The 26,998-nt window shown below is 52.0% G+C and overlaps 9 protein-coding genes across 9 annotated transcripts; 3 read left to right on the forward strand and 6 right to left on the reverse strand.

The window, feature by feature from the left end:
* Window positions 1-620: 620 nt before the first annotated feature.
* Window positions 621-1,499, reverse strand: V2A60_003438 (uncharacterized protein; the record flags this gene model as incomplete). The annotated part of the gene is made up of 2 exons (XM_083254773.1): window positions 621-1,250; window positions 1,317-1,499. The coding sequence occupies 2 exons, from the start codon at window positions 1,497-1,499 to the stop codon at window positions 621-623; spliced, it is 813 nt and encodes a 270-aa protein (XP_083110899.1).
* Window positions 1,500-7,032: 5,533 nt separating this feature from the next.
* Window positions 7,033-11,809, forward strand: V2A60_003439 (P-loop containing nucleoside triphosphate hydrolase protein; the record flags this gene model as incomplete). Its single annotated transcript, XM_083254774.1, has 2 exons — window positions 7,033-7,344; window positions 7,463-11,809. The coding sequence occupies 2 exons, from the start codon at window positions 7,033-7,035 to the stop codon at window positions 11,807-11,809; spliced, it is 4,659 nt and encodes a 1,552-aa protein (XP_083110900.1).
* A 782-nt stretch (window positions 11,810-12,591) lies between these two features.
* V2A60_003440 (beclin 1) lies at window positions 12,592-13,854 on the reverse strand (the record flags this gene model as incomplete). The annotated part of the gene is made up of 1 exon (XM_083254775.1): window positions 12,592-13,854. One exon carries the CDS (start codon window positions 13,852-13,854, stop codon window positions 12,592-12,594), a length of 1,263 nt encoding a protein of 420 aa, XP_083110901.1.
* A 1,129-nt stretch (window positions 13,855-14,983) lies between these two features.
* V2A60_003441 (uncharacterized protein) lies at window positions 14,984-17,832 on the forward strand (the record flags this gene model as incomplete). Its single annotated transcript, XM_083254776.1, has 2 exons — window positions 14,984-17,608; window positions 17,716-17,832. The coding sequence occupies 2 exons, from the start codon at window positions 14,984-14,986 to the stop codon at window positions 17,830-17,832; spliced, it is 2,742 nt and encodes a 913-aa protein (XP_083110902.1).
* A 1,636-nt stretch (window positions 17,833-19,468) lies between these two features.
* On the reverse strand, window positions 19,469-20,859 carry V2A60_003442 (kinase-like domain-containing protein; the record flags this gene model as incomplete). The annotated part of the gene is made up of 5 exons (XM_083254777.1): window positions 19,469-20,008; window positions 20,047-20,265; window positions 20,353-20,531; window positions 20,678-20,719; window positions 20,787-20,859. The coding sequence occupies 5 exons, from the start codon at window positions 20,857-20,859 to the stop codon at window positions 19,469-19,471; spliced, it is 1,053 nt and encodes a 350-aa protein (XP_083110903.1).
* A 795-nt stretch (window positions 20,860-21,654) lies between these two features.
* On the reverse strand, window positions 21,655-22,221 carry V2A60_003443 (DUF3807 domain-containing protein; the record flags this gene model as incomplete). Its single annotated transcript, XM_083254778.1, has 2 exons — window positions 21,655-22,104; window positions 22,165-22,221. 2 exons carry the CDS (start codon window positions 22,219-22,221, stop codon window positions 21,655-21,657), a joined length of 507 nt encoding a protein of 168 aa, XP_083110904.1.
* Window positions 22,222-22,495: 274 nt separating this feature from the next.
* V2A60_003444 (uncharacterized protein) lies at window positions 22,496-23,078 on the reverse strand (the record flags this gene model as incomplete). Its single annotated transcript, XM_083254779.1, has 3 exons — window positions 22,496-22,551; window positions 22,605-22,728; window positions 22,782-23,078. 3 exons carry the CDS (start codon window positions 23,076-23,078, stop codon window positions 22,496-22,498), a joined length of 477 nt encoding a protein of 158 aa, XP_083110905.1.
* A 695-nt stretch (window positions 23,079-23,773) lies between these two features.
* Window positions 23,774-25,211, forward strand: V2A60_003445 (Atg4 domain-containing protein; the record flags this gene model as incomplete). Its single annotated transcript, XM_083254780.1, has 2 exons — window positions 23,774-24,335; window positions 24,394-25,211. The coding sequence occupies 2 exons, from the start codon at window positions 23,774-23,776 to the stop codon at window positions 25,209-25,211; spliced, it is 1,380 nt and encodes a 459-aa protein (XP_083110906.1).
* A 256-nt stretch (window positions 25,212-25,467) lies between these two features.
* V2A60_003446 (uncharacterized protein) lies at window positions 25,468-26,214 on the reverse strand (the record flags this gene model as incomplete). The annotated part of the gene is made up of 1 exon (XM_083254781.1): window positions 25,468-26,214. One exon carries the CDS (start codon window positions 26,212-26,214, stop codon window positions 25,468-25,470), a length of 747 nt encoding a protein of 248 aa, XP_083110907.1.
* Window positions 26,215-26,998: the final 784 nt, after the last annotated feature.

The raw sequence follows: 26,998 nt of genomic DNA on the forward strand, positions 1-26,998 counted from the left end.
CTGCAGCTACTTAATAAGAACTCTTTACCTTGGCAGGTATTCAGGAACGTAGTACAGAGTAGGTACGGAGTACCTATCCGTAAGTAGGTAGGTAATCAGCTAGAAACTGAATGAAACGCGGCTCAGAACGGAGGGGCTCCTACTTATTTGTGCATTAACAGTGGCCACAACCACGTAGAAACGACGTCTGGTTTGGCCGCGGCATAACCAGCATCGAACCTGCATGAGATATGCTGTTTGCTGCCCTGATCATATCTGGGTCTAGGTACGAAGTTGAAACATGTGTTTGATTCTGTGGGGTAGTTTTTCTCTCGTTTTGTTGAAACTGCATTCGGGCGTCGCCGAAAACCCGGGCAAAAAACTACATGTCCTTTTCCTGCACCACCCAGCACAATTCAAGTTTCTTTGATTGTAAATATATCCCTCTCAATCTCGTAGCAAGACGGTAAAACTATTCACTCATATGTGCAGGCAACAAATCAATTGGTCATGAACCTAGATAAGGAGCTCCTCCTCTTCAACTACTCACAGGTCGTAGACCTCATGATAGAGATTTTTCTATCCTACGGGGCTGGCAGCAATCTATCTTGGCTATGCCGACGGTTGGCTACATCCATGCGCTAAATCTGGCCATCCCAGTCAGGATCCTCGCGGAGTGCGTTTACTCTGTCCTTTTCTTTCTGTATTCTTTCTTTCATCCCTTCATCTGCATAGTGGAACGTTTTGCCGTCAAAATGTCCCAACGGGATTCTCCCTTTGCCTGTATCGTATGTCTCGTCCACACTCGTATCACTCGAGTATTGAGATTTTTCAGGTTTGTATACTTGGGCTTGAGAATCTTGGTGACCATCAATGGGCGCATACATTATGGCGTCTGTGAGACCCTGCAATTCAGGGTAGTTGAACGTGTCGAGAGGCCCCTCCTCGGGTCTTCCGAATGGAAAAGTTCGCTCCCATCGGTCATTGTAGATGTTGTGTTCGAACATAGCATCCCAGTCGTCATGACGCATCAAATTATCAGTTTCGCAGAAGAAAGGAAACCCATCTTTCCACTGTTTGCGAAAGAATCTGAGCTGCCGCTCGGGTAATAGTTGTTTTAGTTGCTGCTCTCGTTCGTCTGCCTCCTCGGCTATATCAGCGAGACGTCCGCTCGCGAAGAACCGCTTAATGGCGCGCATCTGCCATTCAAGAGGCATCCACACGCGCCGAGTCCATTTTTTTCGGCCCGAGTGCAGCCATACACTCTTTGCCTAAGTAGTTCAGAAGTGAGTTGGGCGGTCGCGAAGAAGATGACGACAATAGATGCGGAAGCTTACCTCTGTTCCAGATTCACCCCAGTCAAAAAGTACTACCCCGCCGAATATCTGATCTTCGGCCCAGAAACCAGCCAGCTCGGAGACACCATTTGGGTACTGCTCGTGCTGGTCATAATTGATATGGCAAAATAGAGAGGCCGGTGGCTTAGGACTAGGATACTCTCGTGCGCGACGACCAACCATTATCACGGCAATACTGTGGATTGCCCGGGCGACAAGCTCGATCAATCGGAGCAGGAATGCGCCACTGTCCAATTCCGCATCTTGGAACGATTGCAACAGCTGGGCCGTATGAGCTTTGGATATTCTCAGCTATAATGGGCATGAGAGACGTGCCGATGCTTCAAACTGTAACTGTGCTACGTTGAAATTGGCGATCAACTCTTTTGCGTTCTCCAGTGATCCAGGACAAAGCTGGGTGTGCTGTTCGAGGGGTGAGCCCTGCAGATTGTTTGCACTCAAGCAGTATCTGATGACATCGAAGAGCGGCAATCCATCCATCAACTGCGCAAGGGTTCGAAGAGCAATATCCGTGGCGAGCAGATTTGCCAAAGCCCTGTCTAGTGCCTGAAAATGATCAGAATCCAGGAGCTGAGGGGACGTGTTGCCACCAGAAACAGGCAAGAAACTTATTGTAGACATTGGATAAACGGTTCCGTCGTTTGGAAAGTGCAAAATGGCTCAGAGTTCTCAATAACGCGGCTGAACAGTAGCTGCGCGTGCTTTCTTCAGAGAGATCAGTTTGGTCACCTACCGAGAGCTGACGTGCCCTAGATCCAGAATGTTGGCACAATTTTAGAACGATGACGACTTAAAATTCTTCTCGAACACCACTGTCTCAGATATATAAGCGACTGGTCGCAAGTGATGAAGAAGAGATGCTACTCACTAGAAGATATGCCTTGGAGTTGAGGTTGTAGGTTGGGGGTTCGGCGCTTATTTAAAACAAGATCCAACCACGGGGTCAGGGACGGGGCTAAGGTGACGAATCGAACAAAATGGAAAAACAATAAGTATAATTGTAGATACATACATGTAGTGTTGTACAACTGCACCAAACCAGGGCATAGCAAAGCGAGGAACACAAGTGCTGTGGCAGCCGCGGTCTGACCAACTCGAGGTGCGGCCGTGTTAGATGCATCTAATCGTCACCCTCGCGCATGCACATGCCCTCCAGACAGGGCTACGAGAACATTCCAACAGGACCAATGGTCAAATTAAAAACCAATACCCATATACATCGCCAATTGTCCACACAACCGGTGAACATGCCCCTGCACATATTCTTGAATCGCGTCTAGGGTAGCCACGTAAAGGGATGGTATTGGAGTACTTCAAGCATCACGACCAGGTCAAAAATACAGTATAGTAAAAGACGATTGAGGTTACCAGAATCGACGGTGTGCTACTCAGCCCAGGCAGCTGCAGGTTTAATTCAGCCGCAGATTTAATTCAGAGAGTCCAATTGATTCAAGCTGCCTACTTGGCGACAGCTTCCTTGTCGGGAGACGATCCTTAGGCAGCCATCATCTGGGGCTGACCATGGCCAGGCAGCCAGACAGATGAATTCTGCACTGCGATCTCCTAGAGCAGCCTAGCCGAATCATAGATTTTGACGAGCACGGCTGTCGAGTCGATCTAGCTGTCGTTCCAAGAACATGCTGGGGGAGCAAGGGGGCTAGGGGGGGCAATGATGAGGCGTCCCCCCACCACCCCGAGAGAAACTAGATGCGTGCAAATCTACGACACAAAAACGCAGTCCGGCGAGCTCATACCAAGTACACTTTACGTCGGAACGTGAGTCACCCCGCGGGGTTGTGGCGGTCAGGAAGTGGTTTAGCCCAGCTTGTCACCACTAGCGGAGAATGAATGGGTTGCAACTTTTGATCCGTCGGAGACTGATAGAAATAAAAGTGGCCAAAGCAAAGCGACGAAGCAGAACTGATTCATCACGAGTGTCGGATGTTTATTAGTCGAGTATTGCAAAGTGATGCGGACAGGCAAGAAGACGCTCCCTCACGAACGTACCTACATATGTAGGTATGTACTTGCCTGCCTCGCTATTATGTACTGATAACGGTAATTATAAGCCTGGGGGTGTTGAAGCCCAGGCACCACAGCAAATAACAAATAACACTGTCGCGAGTAACAAAGCTCCCGGCGTCTAACAGTCCTGGGTACATGTACGATTGTTGGGAGTTTTTTTTCTCCCTTAAAAAAAGACACATTTGCGCAACAGCAAGACGACGACAACGGCCACACCCCCTCCCCAGCTTCCAAAGCATCACGAGGCTTTGATGCATGCACACGGGATTGGCTCGAGATCTCCCCTGTGCATGAGCGGGCTGAGTAACTCGCCGAGAGAGGACGTTGCGTTTTCTTGCGCGCCAAGTGAGTCGGGAAGAGAGAGAGAGCCTGATGCAAAGCCGCCCACAAAGCCAACTAGCGCATGCACCAAGTACTGATTATCACGGCCGAAGAATTGAAAAGGGAAAGCGTGCGGTTCAAGGGTACACGCTTGCACGCCTACGGGAAAAGTGAGACCGCCGTCGAGTTGTACTGAGTATACGGATAATGACAGACCGAGTACAAGTGGGTTTTACGGACCTCGACCAGGCCAAGCCGCAAAAGGACCTCGCCGAAATCTCATGCATCTCATTTGCACCCAGTGACTGTGGGTACGGCTGTCGAGATGGCAAGTGACGAGAAAAAAAAAAGAAGGCAACAAGCGCGAGAGTATCCGTACATGGAAATTAACAGTGGTTGGGTGAGTGGGTTGGTGGGTAGATCTACGCACTGGCAGGCTGTGAAGAGAGGAGAAAGATGTCTATTGACGAATTGGTCATGTGAAATCGTTCAATTGAAAGCAGAGCACGCCATCTAGACAAGTAGTTTGTTTGTCCAACGGCGTTTGCTGCATACTGCAAGTAGTTTTTATTAATACGGGTTTTGGCAGGAAACGGTCATGAGAATCTGCTTATTACTAGGTTGGGCGTGCGCCGGGTACGACTTCCAGGGCTTGCCGGCTTATCAGTATCTGGTGCGGCAGCAAGGGCGGCGAGACAGTTTCCGATCAAGAAGGAAGACATACTTAGGGAAAATAACGGGTAGCCTTGTTGGTAAAATGAGATTAAGAAAAGTCTTGGGCTGGCGCAAGACAGGGTCAAGACGCAGGGCGTGCGCTCGCATACTGGTATCATGCTCTTCGTTTGCTAGGATGACAACAGACCAGAGACAAGAGACAAGTCGCAGAGAGAGAGAGAGAGAAAGGTCTTGTTGCCACCCCCCCTTCTCTTACATGGGGGTTTCGCCTTTCACTGATACACAGAGCCGCCGCCACAAGCCAATTGCCCACCGCCCATTGCAATGAGCCCCACGTTTCAACGCCCGCCTGCCTTTTCCAGCGTGCCGGCCAACCATCAGAGTTTTGTGACTGGATGCGGGCAGCATGGTTTTACCAGTAGGCGGGCTGAACCGGTGCCACACTGGAGCTCTCGTTCGACTGGGTGGCGAGCTCGCGTTGGGGCGTGCTTTCGGATATGAAAAGGAGGAGGAGGAGGAAAGAGAAAGAGGAGGAAAGAGGAGAAAGAGGAAGAGAAATAGAAAGATGAAAAGAAAGATGAGGCTCGCGCAATTGACATATCAGCTGCCGATACTCTGCCCTAAAAAGGGCTAGTTGCAAAGTCACGATAGTTTTTCCTTTCGACAGATTACGGAGTACGGGTGACTTGGGTGCTCTGTGTATAATTTTAGAGTCATATGGCGGCTCCACCAAGCCGATGGGGTTTCTCAGCCGCGACAAGGCAGCAAGTGACTTTGGGGAGCTTGATATGTAATGTCGTGTCATTCAAAGGAAAGAGATTATCTCAAGGGAAGGGGGAGAGAGAGAGAGTCAGTCAGCCGGCGGGACGGACACGGACCCAGCCCATGTCTTGCTCCTTGGCTGCAGTCATGGCCGGGATTGCTGCCGAGTAGGCAGCACGTTGTGCAAAGTTTCGTACATGAATTGGCATTGTCAGAAGGGTGAAACAAAAAGAAACAAAAAGAATTCGGGATAGCACCTTGCTGGAATGGTGCTGCCTCGAGGCAAGGCAAAAGGGTCATCTCCGGCCATCTCATCCCAAACACATATAAAAAGAACGAAGAAACTGGAGAGCTGCTAAAAAAAAATAGTTGGCGAGTCACGCCGCCATGCCGCCATCCATCTTGACGGGTTCAGGACGAGGCGCGCCGGTGTCAGCCCCATTTCAGCCCGCCCTCTCCGCCGATGGACGCCGGAGGAGGACCAGCCCCGAACCCCAGGCCTCTCAATTGGTACTTGAATAGCTACTCCGTACTTGGCCAATAGCTAGGTAGGTATGTGGAGGTACTTGCCCCCCCCCCCCCCAAGTCGAAGGGAGAAGTGGAGGGGTCTGGGCTGGGGCAGGTCCCCTGGCTGGCCAGCACTGCAGATAGGGGGGGAATTTTTGTGCTCGTGAGCAAGACGGACAATGAAGATGATGACGATGTGGATGATGATGTGTCTGCAAGTTTGTGGTCCGGCGAAAGCCAGTCCCTGCCAACTGCCCGAGTGCTAATTTTGTGCGCATTACCGCTGATATCACTGATACCACGACCACCCTTACCATCACCGCCAGTGGTGACGAGTGAGCTCCCCACACGGATACCTACTATTACCTACCAAACTACCTAGCAACCTAGGTACTGGTAGCTTCCAGTATCAATTGCGAGGGCAAGGTAGTTTACTTAGTAGGTGCTCAACTTACCAGTAGTACTGAGCAGTGAGCATTGAGTACTAGTAGCATCAGCTATCAGTGCGCTCAGCACCAGGCAACCAGGCTTTGCCACCCCACTTTAGTGACTAACTTGCCCGCCAGGTCCCTGCCGGCCGGCCCAGCCGCATGCATGTATTTCCTCCACGCAATTGCTTGCAAATCGGTACTTTTTTTTTTCCAATTCTTTTTTTTTAATCACTCCCGGGCTTGTCATGTATTCATTCATCTTCTGCCCCCTTCTCACATCTCGTCTGCCTACCAACTAGTCTGTTTTAGCTCGTTTAACTACCCCATCTCGTAGCCGGTGTACTTACCGTATTACCTTCCCTGTACACTCTAATCTGTACCAGTACGGATAAGTACCGTACTTATTCGTTCAACGCCTGGCGGGCCTCGACTTTTTCTCAACAGTCACCAGGCTGCGCCGAGTGCACGTCATAAGACTCCCTCCCCCCCTGTTACGACCCCGGACATTTATCCTCCGGGTTCTCTTCTTCTTGCCTTTTTTTCTTCTTCTTTGTGTTGTTGTTGTCTTGTTTGGTCATCTAGATGAGCTTCTTGTACCGTTGCTCCCCATTGCTGTCACCGTGAACAAGGGATCAAAAGAAAAGAGAAACAAGGAAATTGAGCAAAAAAAAAAAAAAGAAAGCAAGACAATTCGACAAGCCATCTTCGAGTCCCGTTTGTCTTGCAGTCCTTGCTCTCTCTCTCTCGCTCTCACACAGAGCTGCACGGCCACGCTTATTAGCAGGTCGGACCCGCCGCTGCGAGCCTTCGGCCTTGAACGTAACCCGAACCGTGACGAAGAGGAAAAGACACCCGGGCGGCTGACCAGCACGCCTTTTCTCCTGCTGCGTCGTCCTCGCCCCAAAGACACGTCCTCGCAAGCCAGCCCTCCCGAGGCCGTCTTTTGTTTTCTCGCCTCTGCCCGCCCTCGCATCATGGACCACGACCAGCTCTTCAAGGCCTCGGCTGCCGGTCTCGCTGTTGCCGCTCTCACCACCCTGCCTGCCCTGTCCGCCATCGTCTCCCAGGTCCGATCCCGCGCGCCCAAGGACAACTTCTACGAGGATCACGACGGTGTCGCCACCCCCGAGTCCATCGCTGCCTTTTCCAACAAGCCCAGCAAGTTTGCCGTGACTTTTCTCGCTGCCGCCACTGCCGCCTTGTCAATTGCTCTCGCCGTCTTGAACACGACAGGTACCTCCCACGGAAACTTGTTCCTCTCCACCTGGCTCACCACCGGTGCTTGGGTGAGTTTGCACACCTACCCAGCTCGAGTCTTCTTTGACCGACTCTCGGCCGGCTTCCTTGCATTCCCTCCCCAATGTTGCTAACCGTCGCCTCCTTCTTCTTTGGCATTGCTTCTAGATCCTCATCTTGTTGCAAGCCGCTTGTCTCTGCGCTCATCACAACTTCATCAAAGTCTATGACATCGGCCTCGGCATCTTCCTCGCCTCCCTCGTAAACATCATTGTCGCAACCGCAGAAACCAATCATGTTGGTCAATACCAGTCCCTTCAACACAACATCACTCTCATCCTGCGCATCTCCACCCTTGCTTCTGCCGGCCTGCTCGCCGTCGCTTCTACCCTCATCCCTCGTCGCCCCGACGTCTTCTACAACAATGAGCCCGTAGATCGCAACTTTAGCGTCCATGCTCTCAGCAGATTCACCTGGGGTTGGGGCCGCAAGACCCTCGACCTGGGAGGCCAAAAGGGTGACCTGAAGCAGACCGACGTTCCTCGCCCCCCCAGCTACGCTAGATCCAAGACTCTCGTCGAAGCCTGGGAGAGCTTCAAGTTTGGTGCCGGCCTGCTCCGCAACCTCATCCGCGTCTACGGCTGGCGCTTCGCTATACAGTGGACCGGCACCCTCTTCCGCGTCGCCGTTGGCATGATCCCCTACATCATTCTCCTCAGGCTCATCCAGAAGCTCGAAAATACACCTAGAGATGAAATGAGATTTGGTGATTTTTGGCTTCACGTCGTTGGACTCGGTCTCTGCGGTATTAGCGAGCAGTGGCTTGATGGCTACTTGAACTGGTATGCTATTGTGGGCATGGGCATCCCCATGTCAGCTCAGCTTTCCGCCCTTGTATTTGAAAAGTCGCTCCGACGCAAAAACGTCAAGACGGCCGAGAAGAACCGCGATACCGACGGAGAAGCCAACAAGGACGGTGAAGACGACAAGAAAAAGGATGCCAAGGATGCCAAGGACGACAAGGCCGACGAAACTGTTCTTCGCTCGCGACAGGCCATTGTGAACCTTGTCGGAGTTGACTCGAGACGCATTGCCGATTTTCTTGCCATGCATTTCATCATTATCAACGCCGTTTCGAAGCTAATTCTCTACTCCGTCTTCCTCATCCAGCTCATCGGTTACCAACCCTACTTGGCTGGTGTCATTGCCTGGGCCATTGTCTTGCCGATCAACATGTACGCCTCCAAGATTTATCTCAAGCAAGAGGACAAGCTTATGAAGATTCGCGACGAGAAGCTCGCTATGATCAATGAGGCTCTCCTCGGCATCCGACAAATCAAGTTCTCCGCCCTGGAAAAGGAGTGGTCCGCTCGCATCATGGCCAAGCGTGGAAAGGAACTCGGAACCATCCGCTACATCTTCGCCATCGACCTTATTCTCTTCACCTGCTGGATTGTCAGCCCTATTCTGCTCGCCGTCGTCTCGCTCGCTGTCTATGCTATTCAGAATGGATCTCTGAAGCCTTCTACCGCCTTCGTCGCTATCGGCATCTTCAAGAGTCTAGAAATGAGTCTTTCTGTTCTACCCGAATTCATTGGCTATGGTCTCGACACCCTCATCTCGGTTCGCCGACTCGGCAAGTATCTCGAGGGTCCCGAGATGACCGACATTATCACCCGCGGTTACGATGCTGCTCTCGACAATGCCTCCATCGCCTGGCCCGTCGACGATGAGGTTCCAGAGGACGAGCGCTTTGTCCTTCGCGACCTGAACCTTTCCTTTCCCCAGGGTGAGCTTTCCGTCATTTCCGGCAAGACTGGTACTGGCAAGAGTCTTTTACTTTCCTCTCTCATCGGTGAAGTCGACTTACTTGCCGGCAAAGTCATCATGCCGCGCGCACCACCTCTGGCCGAGCGCAACGACAGCAAGGCACACAAAGGCAACTGGGTTTTGCCCGGTACTGTTGCGTACGTCAGCCAGAACCCCTGGCTTGAAAACGCTACTCTCCGTGACAACATCATCTTTGGTCTGCCGTATGACGAGGAGCGTTACAACACCGTGGTCGAAGTCTGTGCTCTGCGCAAGGATCTCGACATTCTCGAGGATGGCGACCAAACCGAGCTCGGTGCCAACGGTATCAACCTGAGCGGTGGCCAGAAATGGCGTGTCACTCTGGCTCGTTCCGTCTACTCGCGTGCCGAGCTCTTGCTCCTGGACGACATCTTCAGCGCTGTTGACGCGCACGTTGGCCGCCAAATCTTTGAAAAGTGCATCGCTGGCCCCATCTGCCACGGTCGCACCCGGATTCTCGTCACTCACCACGTCGCTCTCGTCGAGTCCAAGACCAAGTACCTGGTCGAGCTCGGTGAGGGCACTGTACTTCACTCTGGACTCACCAGTGACTTGGCTGAAGATGGTACTCTGTCAAAGATTCGCAGCCACACCCAAACCGAGGCCGAGATCCAAGCCGACGAAGCCGCCAACGCCGAGACCATGGTGAATTCAGAAGAAGCCTCTGACGCCGAAAATGAACTGCAAAAGGTCCCTTCCAAGTCGGCCAAAAAATTCGTCGAGGACGAAAAAATCGAAAAGGGCTCGGTCAAACGCCATGTCTATGCCACTTACATCAATGCCAGTGGCGGTCTTCCTTTCTGGATTGCTTGTGGCTGCTTCTACATTGCCTATGAGGCTGGTAATGTTGGTCGCAACTGGTGGCTGCAGATTTGGACTGGAAAATCCGTCGACAAGTCTGCTGATAACTCGACCATGTCTATCAACACCTTTTCCTCGCACGGCACAGCTAGCATGTTCTCGCTGCAGCACGGCAGCTTCCATGCCGCCGCTGCACCTGTCGCTGATAACGACCTGCATTTGAGCTTTTACCTTGGAGTCTACGCTGCTATTGCTCTGGCAAGCGGTATTGTTGGTTCCATGCGTATGCTGTGGGCTTTCACGATGAGTCTCAAGGCCAGTCAAAAATTGTTCGAACAGATTCTCTTCACCGTCGTCCGCACGCCCCTGAGATGGCTAGACACTGTTCCGGTCGGTCGAGTTCTCAACCGCATGACCGCTGATTTTGACGTCATCGACACCCGCCTGAGCTTTAGTATCAGTTTCTTCATTGGCAGATGTCTTGCCATTATTGCCGTTTGTGCCGCTTCGACCCTAGTCACTCCTCTTGTTCTTCCTCTCGCGCTACTGCTCATCATTGGTGCCGCCTTTATCGGTAAGAAATACATGGATGGTGCCCGACCTATGAAGCGTCTTGAAAGTAATTCAAAGTCACCCGTCTTTGAGCTGTTCAACACCACGCTCGCTGGTGTCTCCACCCTGCGCGCATTCCAGAAGAACAAGGATTACATCAAGCGTATGCACTATCACCTCGACACTTGGAATACGAACAAGGTTCACTTTTGGATTTTCAACCGCTGGATGGGCATCAGGATGGCTGCTATTGGCACCGTCTTCACTACCTGCGTCGGCGTCGTCATCATCCTTACCAAGACCAACGCTGCAATGGCCGGCTTTGCCATGTCCTTTGCGCTTGATTTTGCCAACACGATTCTTTTCGCTATCCGAGCATACGCTGGCTTGGAGCTTGACATGAATGCGGCTGAGCGTGTCGTCGAGTACTCTGAACTGAAGATGGAAAAACAGGACGGTGTGGAGCCCCCTGCTGCCTGGCCGACTTCTGGCACTATTGAGATGAAGGACGTTGTCGTGGGTTATGCAGATGGCCTGCCTGCCGTCCTCAAGGGCGTTTCTTTTTCCGTCAAGAACAACGAGCGCGTCGGTGTCATTGGCCGTACCGGTGCGGGCAAGTCTTCCATGACTCTCGCTCTCTTCCGTTTCCTGGAGGCGCGTTCCGGCTCCATCATCATTGATGGCCTCGATATCTCCCAGATTGATCTTCACAGCCTACGCTCGCGCCTTGCCATTATCCCTCAAGATCCCGTGCTATTCTCCGGAACCGTCCGCTCCAACCTTGATCCTTTTGAAAGATATACAGACGAAGAGCTGCGTGAATGCCTCCAGCGCGTTCATCTCATTGACTCACAACCTGTCACTCCCGCCAACGAACCTGCGTCCTCCTCGAACTCAACCGTCGCGCCGCAAAACACCAATATCTTCCGGGACCTCAACAGCGGCATCTCCGAGTCGGGTGGCAACCTGTCTCAGGGACAACGCCAGCTGCTCTGTATTGCTCGTGCCATTGTGGCTCGACCCAAGATTATGGTTCTTGACGAGGCCACCTCGGCCGTCGACATGGCCACGGATGCACTCATCCAGCGCAGCATCCGCGAGGAGTTCGACAACAGCACCCTACTTGTCATTGCGCACCGTCTGAGCACTATTGCAGATTTCGACAAGATTCTCGTTCTCAGCGAGGGCACCGTCGCCGAGTATGGCAGCCCCAAGGAACTTTGGGAGACAAAGGACAGCATCTTCCGCGACATGTGCGAGCACAGTGGCGAGAAGGACAAGCTGGAGGCCACCATTCTGGGCAAACAGTAGTTGCTTCTGCCGTGACTTTCGGCATTGTGGAAAATGACGTAAAATTTGCATATCTTATAGCATGATTCTTTCTGATTCTTATTATTGTTTATATTATATTACTGTATCTGTTGTTGGCGTGTTTATCCTAGTTCTGATTTGGGACTTTTCTCTTCTTGAGAAGAAGATTTCTTGTGACAAAAGAAAAAGGAAACAGTACGAATGAGAAACGCGATTTCGCGATTAGTGGACGAGCAGATGAAGAGGGAGGGGAAAAAGCTTTTTTGTTTTCATGCTTCTTTCCTTCATGTCCATGTATTGGAAAAAACTATCTTTCTCGCTTGGCGATAAAAAAAAAGGGAACGCCAAAGACCAAACCCAAAAAAAAAAAAGATTTGTCGAGGCTCGCGAGCCTGCAATTTTATTACAATCTTCGTCATGACTACCATTGTGGGGGAGGAGATCTATTTTTGTATGCAATGTGCATGTAGCCCATGTATGTACGTATACTGGTATTTTCTTTTACAATGCACCTATGCACATGCATCTACGCACATAGATATACAGATAGGTCGGCCTCTAGTAATGCGAATCAATTCTTTAGAACAAAGCCTGGCTGAATCGCTCGACATGTGACGGGAACAATGGTATGAAAAGTTACGTATTATTGTCTTAGTGTGTAGTCTATTATTGTGATATTTACCCAAATCATTAGATTGCCGTCGGTAAGCCATGTGTTCTGTATGCCGTACGCCGCCAGTGTTACCTCTATATACCGAATTGACTCCCATCTTGACCCGCCTTCATGAGTCTGGGTCGCGCGAAACCGTACTAACATTACTTGCATGCGCGAGCAGAAACTTGCAGCATGTCAACGTCAGCTTGCATGCCTTTGTCCAGCCGTCATCCTGGGCGATGCCGAGGCGGATGCTGACGTCGTCAATCTTGTCGCCATCGATGCGGTACGGCAAGCTGAGCTGGCGGCCGGTGTGGGCCGTCTTGCGATGAATGTGATCGCCGAGCTGGCGGACGAGCTCGAGGAAGGCCACCATGGCGTTGTCGAAGCCGCGGTGGAGCAGCCGCAGGCCGAGGGGCAGGTCGCCACCCGAGCTGTAGAGCTCAAGGACGTTCTTCTTGGGCGCGGGGGGCGGGCGGGATGCGGTGCGCGTGTCGTGGCCACCGATACGGCTGGCGGCGGGGCTGACGGCATCGAATCGGATAATCTTGGACGTGCTGCCCATGGGCTGCGGCTCGTAGCCCTGAAAGCGAAACTCGAGCTTGTCGGCGACGGTGACGAGTAGAAGCAGCGCATGTCCCCAGGCGGCGTTGATCTCTGGCCAATCGACGGGTTTACTGGAGAGGCGGCCGAGCCGCAACCCATTGATGGTGGCAAAGCTGCCGTCATGGCTGATGCAGAAAGTGTCATTGTAGACATTTGTTCGTTGCAGCTTCTGAAGCAGCTGCGAGTCGTTACTGTATTTCGTATTCACGCTATCCCTCTCTGCTTGGAAGTCAGCCATCTTTGCCGCAAAGGCATTGCGCTCGCCCCAGAAGGTAGCCTCTTCCTTGTCAAGCTGCCGCGACTCGTCCTCAAGCGCGAGAATCTCTTCGTCAAGGGCGTCCTTTTCGGCCTCGAGGCGTATGAGTTCCCTCATGGCAGCCGCTTTTTCGCTTTCGGCTTTTCTCTGTCGCTCCTTGGCGGCCTTCTTGTCGGCCTCGCTCGGTTGTGTCGCGCGAAGCTCCTTGAGCTGCGAAATATAGATATCACGTGTGCGGGTGGCCGTATCGAGCTTTTGCTGTAGACCGTCGACGAGCATGTCGGTGCACTCGATACATATTGGGTAATCAATATCGGAGCGTGCCGTGAGGATCTCGAATAGACGATTCACACGGCCTATTTCGTCATCGCGTGTAGGGGTTGTGTTATCGGCGTGGATGGAAGCTGATCGTTGCATCTTGGCCGGCGACTGAGAAGATGCACGGGGCGAGTGCTGTTGCTGCTTCGGTGACTGTGCTCGATCATTATGATGGCCGAGTTGTGATTCGGACAAGTATATAAAGGACATGGCTGGATCTCGTGGGTTACCACCATGATGCCGTTTGAAGGTCGGTTGCGTGCTTGCGCTTTGCAATGCCGTCTCGTAGAGTGATTTTCGGGCGGCGTCTCGCTCTTTTGTTTGTGACTTGGCCGGGAATTGAACGACCGTTTGTTTGGGAGGTTGCGGTGAGGCCGAAGCTAGGGATGGGATGAGCATTTTTGTCGGCCATCGGCTGGTGGTCGCGAGGAAGCGTGTTGGGACATACAAACCAAGAGATCATAGGCAGCGGGATTCAAGTCCTGGAGGGAGCCATCTAGCTTGAGAGGCTGGCGACATTTTTGACAAAACATGATTCTCTTTGTAAGGCCGCGCTCATGATGGAGATGAGACAGAGGCACAGGCTGTCCGGGACGGTGAGTTGAGCAGTTGAGTGCCAGAATGACGTTGTCACGAGGGTGGCTGTAGAAAGAAAGGTACCTCGGGGTACGTAGCTGTAGGAAGGAAGCCAACGTACCTAGCCTAGGCAGGCAGGTAGGTTCCTACCAGGCGACAGTGGGGAGGCTTTCTCAGGTACCTACCTAAAAGTACCTGTGCTTGATAAGGTACTTACAAGTCCATCTTCCCAGGAAGCTGATTTACATAGCGTATCAGTACATTGGATGTTCGGTATAGATAATGGCGAGCGGCAACACATAGCAATTGTGTAGTGTCTTAAACGCGATCGTCATGGTATGAACATGATCAACACCCTAATCGTCAGCCATCAGCAGTTTCAGTTGTGCTCTCCAAAGGGGAGCTTCCTCTGCACACTGACCGGGGCTGTCTTTTAGCGCTGGATGCGACGCGGTTTAAGTACCAGTCAGTGTCTGGGCACAACAGCACTCTACGCGTATCCACTGCCAGAACGCGGTGGGCCGCAAGGTAAACCCGTCTAGTTACGGGACTCTAGTCGTCTAGTCTATTGACATTACCAAACAACGGCATCTGCACACCACTATCGCCCATTTCTTTTGTTTCCCAGACGAGACGCTCTTCGCGACATATACAACTCGAGAGAACGCCCAGTATACGGAAATGTCGCGAATCGCCACTATCGACAGTGGAATTTGGCGCATCACATAGCTCCTTCTGACCTCTGACCTGTGGATGGATGGTCATGGACTACGAGCCTGTGCCAAAGCGGCGGCGTACGGCCTCTCCACCGCTTCTTCAAGCATCAAATAGCAACATACCGCCTCGAATACCACCGCCAGTAACAAAATCACCAGCGGGAGAAGACGACAAAACATACCAACAGCACTTGGAGCGAGCCTTCGCCGACCCCCGCTTCCGTGCAACGCTTGCCCAGATATTCGACAAGTATGATGGCAAATCCGCTCAGCCAGACGAGGCTATTGACCCAACACTCTGCGGAACATCGACGGGAGACAGCTACCTGGCACAGTCTGACGGCTTGGTTGACAACGACAACTTGCCATACCACCTGGACACGCGACGTTGCGAGCCCAAGGATGATGACGCTGAGACGGCCGACTATGAAGTTGGGCGGCTGAATGAAACCCACGGCCCTTGCGATCCTCGAGCTGCCCCTCCCGGGTATATGCCTACCTTCTCTGGTGGCGAAGTGCACCCAAATTTCATGCAGAGCTGGTATGGCAACCCGTTTCAAGCCCCGGGCCCCTATCCCTCGCCATGGGACGGCTTCTCCGGTCAAATTCCAATGCCAAATGGTCCCATGGTGCCAAATGGTCTTCCCATGACCACTGGCTCTTGGATAAGCCCCGACAACTTTGTATGCAACCCAGCGACGTGGCCACCTCAAGCGATGCAACCGCCCCCAGTGAATTGTCAAATAGACCCCGCGTTAGAGATATCGCCTCCAGCACAAGAGAAGACTTCCAATGGGACGTCAAGCGAAGAAGAAAGACGGAAAGCCGCACAAGCGGATGAGAGCACCGACAATTGTCCTCCAGAGATGATAGTGTCTTTCGATGCTTTGGGCCGCAAACGGAGGCGGAGGCTTGCGCAGCCGCGATTTTCCAAAAACGGCAAGCGATTAGGTCGACCACCGAAACCAGCCGGAGCGCCCGGTGTCGCTAGTGAGACGGCTGCCTACGATGGCGAAGGTGAAGACGAAGGCCACGGTGAACTACTTGATATCAAAAACCCTGCCGGTGAATTTTGTGATGAGGATGATGATACACTTTGGAACGAGCTGGCAGAAGCATTACAACTCGCCTCGAAAGCAACGTCGAAAAAGAGAAATAGGAATGGTACCAAACCGCCACAGAAGGGGGAGCACTCCGCAACTGAGTCGGACGGAGCAATTGAGATGGACAAAGACAGTGGACAGGCAGAGATCATGCTACGAAAGATACAACAGGAGCTGATTGATAGGGCTGTTCGCCGCTCTACCATGGCCAAAGAACACGGTGACGACTCCGATGCTGCCGCCGAAGGTCGTAGGCGGTCGGGACGTGACCGGAAACCAGCCAATTTTGGTGAGCAAGTATCATGGGACAAAGTCTCTGCGGAGCGACGCACCAGTTATAAAATCAAGATGCATCTACGAGCCTTATCCGTGCAAGCGCGACAAGAAAGAAAAAAGAAGGAAAAAGAGGAGGCTGAAGTAGCGGCGAGGCAGAAGGAAGAGGCCGAGAAGGCGAAGAAAGAGAAGCAAGAAGCAGAAAAACTGGCTGCTGCTGCTGCTGCTTCTGCTTCTGGGAAAGGCACTACCGAAGAGCCGGGCGAATCAATGCCATCTACAATTCCGGATTCCCAAGATACAGTGATAAGTTTACCAATTCGCACTACACCAAAGAAGCCGCAGTCAAATCAGATTATGCGCCAAACCATAAAGAACCATGTCAACAGCGTGGTACATTTTGAAGAAGATGATGAAGGGCTATCAGACAATGACACACCAACAGCACCCGCAATCTTCCCCCTCAAGAACCCCGTACTTGCCTTTAAGAAGCCGGAAATACATGTGCATAGCTTCTTGGGGGAGAACTATATAGACACAGTCTACGCACTTTCTGATGACGAAGCCCCAGCGCTACTGACTTCTATGAAGCGAGTTTCGCTAACAAAAAAGCAAAAAATCTCGCGAGTTCCGGTGGCCCTCGCTCGGCCCAGGGAAACATTCAACACGGAAGAACAAGATTGCCTGGAAGCTGCTGAGCAGACAGTTCCCTCTGGAGGGGCAGAACGCCATGCGAGCGAAGGGCCCGCTTCGAATATTCCTATTGCTACAAACACAATGTTGGACCCCCAGATGGACACATCAGAAACTACACAGGTACCAGTCTGCAAGCCGACAGAACTGGATAAATCAACGAGGCCATCCATCACCATTCATGGAGATGGAGATGACAGCGGAATTGACATTCGAAGCGAACAAGCACCTAGTGAGCAAGCGGAAGGACCAGTACCGACTATTTCGGTACCCGCGAAGCCGCTCTCTCAAGACCACGATCTACTCGGGACCGCAGACATACTAGACAGTCTCGATGTGATGTCGGGGACTGAAGACAGTCCTTCTAGCCCCGTCAGCGACTTCGCTTTCCCAACGGACGACATTGAAATAAACGACGTCGAAGCTCCTTCGACCACAACTAGTTTGATCTCTTCAAGAAGGACTGATGAACCACTGCTGGTTGATGACGATTCCATCAATGAAAGCATGGACATCTTTAAAGATGTTGCGGCGGATATTCCGCTCGCAAGTGATGAGGAGGCAGAGATGGAATACAACGAATCTCTAGAGACGACAACGAATGTGTCTAAACAAAGTCATGCGCAGGACAATGTTGTTGAGGGAGAACTGCGTCATGAGCCGCTGATCACTAAAAACAATTTCACTAATTCAATATGCCCCCCACCAAGGCCCGACGAGTTCGGGATGGATTCAGAAGAAGCTGCTCGGCCACTTCCTCATCCAAATTTACCCGCATCGTCGTCACGACACCCGCTGCCGCAGCAAAACATATCGAGGCGGAATGAGAACAGGAAGTCTCTGCCTTCTTGGACCTCGAAAGCTTCCACGCCAAAGGCAACACCAAAGGAACCTTCGCCTGGTAGCACAGGAGCACGTTCGAGGCTGCCATCTTCGAGCTCGTCACGAACATCAGCGCCTGATTCCAAATCTAGCAGTCTCAGAAAAGGCTCTTCTTCCTCACGCCGTTCTCTTTTGTCTCTTATCGGTGGAGGAGAAGATGATGTAGAAACCCTCATCAAGGGGAAATACACCACCTCGGCAGCAAAGTCCACCCACACCGTCATGCCAGCGCGTTCTATCGCGTTATCGAAGGAGTCCAGCGCAACCCCCCGCAGTACTACTTCCCGCCGCAGATCGCAGCCATCATCGTCCTCTTTGACACGTTTGAGCCTAGGCTCCTTGTCATCGCTCTCTCGAGACAAGCCAAGAACCAGCAGAGAGCGCCAAGAAGCAAAAGAACGCCGGCGCAAATCCACAGGTGCGACTTCAAGGACAGTTGTTCCGGCGGAAAAGAAGGGTACCTGTGGCGTTGACGGATACACCTGTGAGCGAGACTTTTGTTTCACCTGTTTATAACAGAGGACCCATCGCTCGGGCAGTTGCTCATGACAGAACGGCAACTTTTTTGTATTGAAGCTTGGGGCGGTTTCGGATTGTATATTTTGACATCTTGGCCCGGTTCTTCTGTTCATGGTGGACTATATAATGAAAACGAATGAAGTAAAAATAAACGTAATATCGAATACCATTCTTAAATCACAAGCATGGGGAAGCGGATGGACTGATATTGCTATTCAAGATGTTTTGGTATTTTTATTAGAGATTTCGCTGTCGTAAGAGGAAAATTCATGACTGAAGAAAGCGTGAAAGAGTAAGCGAAATCACAGTTGGGGGAAAAGGATAAGCCGCATTGACCAAGGACTGCAAAACAGTAAACGAGAAGCAAGCAAGCAAGAAGAAAAATAAACACCAGGATTCGACTCTTCATGCATTTGGAATGGTAGCGAATCAGATAAAGACGAGCCCCCACCATCCAACTCTGGTCCCCCTCTGTTCCGTTGTGTTCTTCTGCCATGCCCGAAATAGTGTGAACTAGCCAGCTAGGCCATGACTCCCTGATTCCTGCAACGCCAGAAGAATAGACCAAATAGAAAAATCAAACAAGTTCTTCGCAAGGCGGAGGCAAGAATGAGTTTCTCACGACGTGTTCTTTGCTATAAGAACGTCCTTTCAAGAAAGAATAGGACTGTTATGCAGTTGCCTGTCTTCTCAATCCTGCATGTTTCGCTCCAGATTCGCGTCAATTTGCCCCCAAAACAAGAAATCCGGTGTTTGTTTGTCTGCCTTATGTGTTTATCTGTTCCTCACCGTAACACGCAGACGTGCTCCAGTTTTGTAATGTGCTCGTGTCGATGGAATGAATAGCAAGCTATGTATCTCTTATTTCCCATTTATTTGATTCGTGAAGAGGAAAGCTAGGAGACGGTGTTGTGGGTTACAGAAGAGATCGAATGCTTCTGCTCACTGGTTGATAATGAGCCGGCTGCAGGATCAAGTACATGTTATTCCTCGTGGTGGGTGGCATGCTCTCTGGCAAATGCCATGTACTATCCCAAAGAGGAGCAATTGAGCGCGCATCATTCAAGAGGTCTTGTACGGTGCGCCGTTGCTTGCGTTCGCGAGGTTATGCTTAAACACATCGGGGTCGCGAACCGGGTCAAAGTAGGCGTGGCCCTGTGCTTCCTTGGCGGTTAGACGTTCTTGGTGGTCGTAGCGTAGTAGCTTGTCGAGGAAGTCGATGGCCTCGTTGGACACGAAGCGCTGGTTCTCCGACGTGACGAAGCTGTGCCAGGGTTTCTTTTGGAACCGGCCGAGGATGTCGTCGTATTGGGCGTCAAGCTCAATCTCATACTTGTCAAGATACTCGAAGAGCTCATCGGTGCCGAGCACCTTGGCAATCTTGACAAGTTGGTCTGTGTTACTCTGGCCGTGGAAGAAAGGTTCCTTGCGAAAGATCATGGAGGCAAACATGGCTCCAAGGCTCCACATGTCGAGACTGTAGTCATATTCCTGAAAGTCGACCAGCAGTTCGGGTCCCTTAAAGTAACGGGATGCGACTCGGACGTTGTATTCGGTAGAAGGATGGTAGAACTCAGCCAGACCCCAGTCAATGAGACGGAGCTGAAGATAGGGTTAGCAAATACAGAACGGCAGCTTACGACGCATGTTTGCAGGGAGCTTGCCTTGCGGTTCTCATGATCAATCATGACGTTGTGGGGTTTGACATCGCGATGCATGATGCCCTTGCTGTGGCAGAAATCCAAGGCTTTGAGGAGCTCAAGGATATAGTAGCGAACATCGAGGTCATTAAACTTGGGGTACAGATTGCGGAAGTCGGTGTTGTTGACGTATTCGAAGATAAGAGAGGGTGTCTTGCTCTGGTGGCGATGGTGGTGGCTTGGTTAACTTGGGAACGCAAAAGGTAGCGGCTGGTCGTTGAGATTATGCCCAGTATCGGAGCTTACCTGCGAATCGCGCACGACATCGAGCAGCGCAACGACGTTGGGACCGCCTGCGAGGTTCTGGAGAATCTTGATCTCTCGCTTGATCTTCTTCTTCTTAACGGGCTTCAGGACCTTGATGACACATTTCTGGTAGTTGACAATGTTGATGCCCTCGAAAACTTCCGAGTACTTTCCGCGACCTAAAATGCAAAACCAGGAACATGTCAAAAAATGGTTCGTTTCGGAATTTTTGCGCGTCGGCCCAGCGCACGCGGGGTTTATTTTATTCTTATTTTTTGCAATTTTGGGGGGGTTCGTCGATGGACAAGGGAGGGAAGCGGCGTACCGATCTTGCGAACGACCTCGTAGTTCTCCAAAACGCCCCAACCTGAGATACTGAGTTAGCACAAAGCCTGGGTCACGTCGGCATGGCGGTGGAAGACGGTGCAACGTACTGATGTTGACGCTGTCGTAGTCCCAGTAGCTGCGGGGCATGTTGGAGTTGACATCTGCGTAGACGCGCGCCATCGTGGGCGAAGGAGGCGGCGCAGGCGGCGCGACGCGATGGAAAGGCAAAGGCTGGTGAAGGGTGCAATGGCACGATGAAGCAACGATGGGCAGGCGAGGGGTGGCGGCAGGATGGCGAGGCGGTGATTCGGCCAAAAACACAGGGTTGTGTTTGACGCTGGGTGGTATGGTCGGGGTCTGGAAGCGGGCAAAATCTGGATTAGCGGGCTGGGTTGGCTGGGTTGGGTGGGATGTGGACGGCGGCCAAAAGCAGGCTTAGAGGCGAGCTGGGGAGCGCCTAGTTTTAGAGGCAGGAGACTGGGAGGACAGACGTGTTTGCACCTCACATATTGAGATGGCAAGCGCTTTTTACGAGGGATACATTCAAGGGCAAAATTACACAGTTCATCATATTCATTGGTTTTCCTCGCGGTGCAACATGAAAAAAAAAATTCAAATCCTCCAGCTGACAAGGCAGCATCACACGTCAATGGCCATCTTCGGCCAACCCGAAACTCCAACCCCATACAAAACCTACTCGCACGTTAGCGCAGCTCTCCTCTAAGCAGCTCCAACATAAATCATCGAGCATTTCTCTGGCGTCAGAGAGAAGATTAATGTCTCGTCCTCTAAGCATCCTCGAACCTCGCCATTGGTAGAAGCCATGACTCCTTGGCCCTTGACGCTAATCTGACTAAGGATGACGATACAAAGGTTTTCATCATACGCCGTTTAACAAAAATGAACAAGTCAACAACGAGAAAAGCCAGCTTACCTGATGACCTCGAGGGTATTCATAAAAGTCATTGTCCTTCATTAATCATAATCGAGCGAGTCCAGTCCTGCTTCTACGACGTCCCATGTCCGTTTCCGCAAGTCAGGCTTCGGTTCTCGTCTGGTTTGCTTGTTCCACGTCTTCTTGCCCTTCTTTCCGTCTCGTGCTTTGTTGCCACCGGTGGAACTGGGCTGACTACAGCATGTATGCTTCTCTTCGCGGGAGTTTCCCGACTGTGACTGCTTCGATGCTTTTTCTTTGGCGCGCTCAAGCTCTCGAAGCTCCGAATGGCGAAAGATTTCGATTTGTGCGTCTGTCAATGTACGTTTCACACCATCTCCATAGTAGCCCAAATCGTCCTCGTCTTCAAAGTCTTCTCCAGCTTCAGCGTCGACACCAGTCGTGTGAGGGTTTGGCGAAACAAACTCCTGCTGGAAGTGGCTCACTGCTCCGGTAGAGAAGTGAGCATCATGGAATGCTACTAGTTCATTCTTGCCCAGTTAGTTTTCGAGTCTCTCCCAAAAGGATAGATTAAATGGCAAGTGGCTTACAGGTAAAACATTCGGCACTTCAAATGCATTGCTCTGCTGCGCATCAAAATTTGGCATCCTGCTGCCGCTGCCGCCGCACACATTCCTGGGTTGCTCACAGAGGAGCCAGCCAGGAGAAAAAAGACTAATAAGCAGCCAACGAGAATTGTCACGTGCCCCACTTTGAATAGCAGACGCGACGTGGTGACTGACCAGGTAGCTGTGCATACGAAAAGGTCCCAAATAAATGTTTGGTAATTTAGGTACAGATGAATGGATATTCTTCATCAGGTACATCTTCAACGCAAGGGATCAGAAAGTAAGCCATTATGGCTGTTGGTGCGGCACGTTGTCAGCTGGACTTGAGCAGCGCCAACGCGCTCTCGAAAGCCCTGACAACTTCGACGTCTATCGCAAGATTAGCGGGCGAATCCTATCAGTGTCCCTTGAAAACAACGAACAGTGCTTCTGCTTCTGCGACAGTTTCTCCTCGGACAGGTTGACAAAGCGTTGTCTAGTCTGCAAACGCTTCACAGCTCGAACGTCATCATGGGAAGATGCAGCAGTAGCCCAGGCTCGGAAGTACTAACGACGGGTCAACTTTCAGCTCATCCGTACACATTCTACTTTTCACGTACTTTTGATAGTGACTCTGCTTCCTTCAGGATCTCTGCCTCCTCCTCGCTTGCTTTCTGCAGAGCAGCCTCATAGCGAGACTCAAAGTCTTCCCAGTCGAAAGCATGCAATTCCTCCAAGGCTTCTGGCGATGGCGGATCTGGTAGCTGATGTCGCGACGTTTCCGACGATTGGCTCTCAGAAACCATTGCATGGTTCATGTCGATATGCCCATTGGTATGACCGTTGATGCGTGGGGGGTCATCCTTGTCCGAAACATGGTCTTCGATGCCGTTCGGTTCACCTGGAGGTGTTGCCATATTAAGAATTGATGGAGAAGAATTCGACACAGGAATCTTGTTAGCAGCAGCTCGGCTGGAGGGGCCGACGATGATAGGTCCAGCGGCACACTAGATGGGTAGATGCGTTGTAGTGGACGAAGGGACAAAATCGCGACGCGATACCGCCTTCCTTGTCTGCGCAGCCCATGTGTCGGTGCCTTTAGGTGCCACGGTACCTGTGACCAGCCCTGCCAACCAGCTAAGTAAGGTACACACCTAGGTAGGTTAGTAGTTCTTCATTGCGCCGCTCAAGTCCCTGCCTTTCAGCAGCCTCGGGTACAAAATTTAGCACTGCACTTGCTCTGATTCTCCGTTGACGGCGCTGAGCGAGACCCGCACCAGGTCGAGAGGCCAGTAGTCCAACCCCAACTTCCGGTTGAGGTACCTGAACAAGCACCTTCACCTGTCTAGGTACCTACATGGGTCGAACCTGCTTGGTCCTAGGCTACCATTCATCAACCACGTTCATCCGCGCGTGACATTGAGACTCATTCAAACGAACATCATCTGCCCGCTTCCGTCTCGCATCACCAGCGCTTCTGCTTTTTTAACCTCTGACATCTCACTCTGTTACTATGCACATCGCAAACAGATACAGCAGTGATGCAGGATAAATTTTCAGCCCCCATATCGCATCCTCAATAGCTCATGCAGCAACAGGTACCGCCCGCAACATGAGCTGCTATGTTTGCATGCGTGGCCATGATGCCCAAAAGTTGCCGTTTCTTTGTCCTGTGGACGCTAGAAACTACATATACAGCGATCGCATCAGAAACTCGCAGCTCCTTGTTGAAAATGAAAGTCTCCGCAGCGAGATAAATACCCTAATGGACGGCACCGAGGCCGTCGATACCAGCGCAGCTGCCCAAACTCTAGCCGACGCTGGCACCAGGCAACTTCTCGACTCAGCAGACAGGGTTCGACGGCAGATTCGAGATGCAAAAGAAGAAATACGCCAAAGAAGGGCCGCCATCTCTGCCCGCCGCTCGCAGCTCGCAACTGCTTCTCACGGCGTCTCCGATTGCCGCCTCAAGGACCAGCGCGACGTGGAAAAGTCGACGCAAATGTTCAACTTTCGCTGGTCTCAAAGCGCAGAGGACATGGCCGGCACCCGTGCCTTTCTATGCAGAGAAGCTGTCAAACTCTATGGCCTGAAGAGAACGAGAAAGGGCGGCTCTGGCCGTTATGAATATATGCTTGGCAAACTTCCTGTCGTCGATTTACGAGACATTGAATGTACCTTATTTACAATCCCAATTGCCCAGTAGTTCACGTCATGCTAATCTACGCGCAGCACAAACACCAGAAACCATCTCCACTTCACTTGCTCATACATCTCACATTTTGATGCTCATCGCTCACTACCTCGCTGTACGCCTGCCAGCCGAGATCACCCTTCCTCACCGCGATTATCCACGACCGACCATCTTCAACCTCGCTGGCTCCTACCATCACGGGCGTGTCTCATTTCCTGGAACACCAGGCGCCACCACAATACTAAATGAATCACAGCAGACAGATTCTGAGCATCTACCGACACCCCGCCCACTGTACATTGACAAGCCGTTGCGTCAGTTTGCAAAGGAAAATCCCGCCGCCTTTTCCTTCTTTCTCGAAGGTGTCACTCTACTTGCTTACAATATTGCTTGGCTCTGTTGTTCGCAGGGTGTTTCAATAGGCGACAAGGGCTCTTTTGACGATATTTGCAATATGGGCAAAAATCTTTACGGCCTTTTCGTCAGCTCATGTCTTCAAGGGCCTCCGCTTACAAATGCGACAACTGACGACAAAAAGCCAACCTCAAATAAAGAAGAAGCCACTCCGAGCTGGATAGGCCGTTACTCTCATGGCACTACTTTTTACGCTCTCGCCGGGGCCGACGGCACCGAGCTGGTCAGGACTTTCAAACTGCCCAGTCCAATGAAGCTTGCGGACAAGCTAAAGAAGAAAATCCTGGGAGAATCATCAGCACCTGACTGGGAGCTCTTGGATGACGATGCTTGGAAAGTAGACGATGCTGCTGGAGTTCACAATGGCAAGGAGCTGCCTACTGTTGAGCCACAGCCGCCGAGGGCAGAGTCCAAAGGGTGGATGAAAGTCAAAAGCAGATAGCTAGACTACTAAATGACGCAATGATAATGATACAAAGGTTTAATTCAAATATAAGGCAAAGTTCGATTTATGATTTCCTGGGTATCTTCCGCTAACTCCAAACACAGCCGAGCAAAAATAAGCACATAAACAGACAGATGATTCCTTCTCTTGCGCCTAGCCGCTGGCACGAACAGCAGATTCTGCTCCCGGCGCATGGTTGCCTCCAGGGCCGTCGAGTTCTCGGAGTACTCCAGGACTCCAAATCACCCTGATCCTACACGCCTCCCACCTGCTGCATGTTAGCCATGCCCACGGCCGCCGCCACCCAGAAGGTAACCCCCAGCCAACCTCCGTCGGCCGCCGCGAGCCCCGGCATCGGCTCGAGCCACTCGATCCGGCTCAGGCACAGATCCAGCTGCCGATATCCGTACGCCTTGCGCCGCGACCGCGGCGGTGACTTGTTGACGTGCGACTCCCTAGGCGTCATTTGGAGTCGCTGTCGTCTCGTCGCGCCACGATCGCTGGGCGTTGGCCGCCGCGATCGCCAGCGGTCGATCCGGACCCTCTTCTGGTCCAGCATCCGTCCCAGACCACCTGGTTGTGGTCGAACGAGCGCGTCAAACTCGACGCCGCTGTCGCTGTGGCGGCGCCGGTGCCTGTGCGAGGCCGATGTGCCCCCCGACGACGCTTCTGTGCTTGCGAGCAATGGCGACAATGCTGTGCGCGGCGTCGAGTACCAGCTTTGCCATGGTTGTGGGCGCATGCTGCTGTCTGAGGTAGCAGACTCCGGCAGCGCCATAGGTGCTTCTGGAGCTCCGAGCTCGATGTAGTATTCGGGGCCGTCCAGATCCATGTCCATGGTTTCGACGGTGGATGCGGTAAGGTGGTCGTACGCATCCACCTCGTCTTCATCCCAAAGGCTGTTCCAGCCGTTAAGGAGCCGTTCGTTTTGGAAGCCGCCCGATAGTGCCGCAGTCCCTACACTCCAGTGCAGAGCAAAAATGCCGTTTATTTGGCCCATTTTTTGCTCTGTTTATCCTCAACACGCAAGTGTTTCTTGAAGAGGGGGGCCGAGATACCGCAGTCAAATGGTACTCGAAGGGGGAGTCCTGCAGTACCTAGCAAGGTGGTCAACCGAACAGTTCATCCAGGAGGCTGAGAACAGCAGAAGCTGCTTTCAGGCGATGAGACACGGACGCGAGACATGTTATTGATGTAGGTATTGAAGGGGGCAGGTGTGTTCTTGCAAACGCAGGGCGAAACAGAAGGTGCAGAGGTTTGAATGCATATCAAGGCTGGTGTAAGTGGCTTGTACATACGTCGTGATCGAAGAGATGCCGATCCGAGTGCGAGTCACAGCGTTTGAATTGAGCGCTCCGTTTTGATGAGGATGACTGTATCGTGCTGATTCAATGTCATGCGAACGGAGCGCTAGATTTGTTTGTATGTATAGAGGCAAAAGAATAAAGCGAAGTTTGGCCTCCGGCGGCCGCCCTTGTCCTTTATATACATTTTGGGGGGGCAACGAGTTCCCAACTTCCTCACCCGATCCTGGCTTGTGACCCTTCTAACCCCTCTCTCGTTTCATCTCCCGTGACACTGGAAAACGAATAGTTCCAATACTGCGGCGTACAACGAACAAGGCCTCTCTGCTGTGTTGCACTGGCCACTCGTACGGTACGACGGAGCCAGCGAGGCACAGTGAAAATGCCTCATAGATTGCCGGGGAGGACAGAGAATGGCCATCAATTCGAAGCAGAACGGTCCATGCCATGGCTCGATTTCGTGCTACATATGGTGGAAAT

The sequence above is a fragment of the Cordyceps javanica genome, chromosome 2, assembly GCF_051103115.1.
Source record: "Cordyceps javanica chromosome 2, complete sequence".
NCBI lineage: Eukaryota > Fungi > Ascomycota > Sordariomycetes > Hypocreales > Cordycipitaceae > Cordyceps > Cordyceps javanica.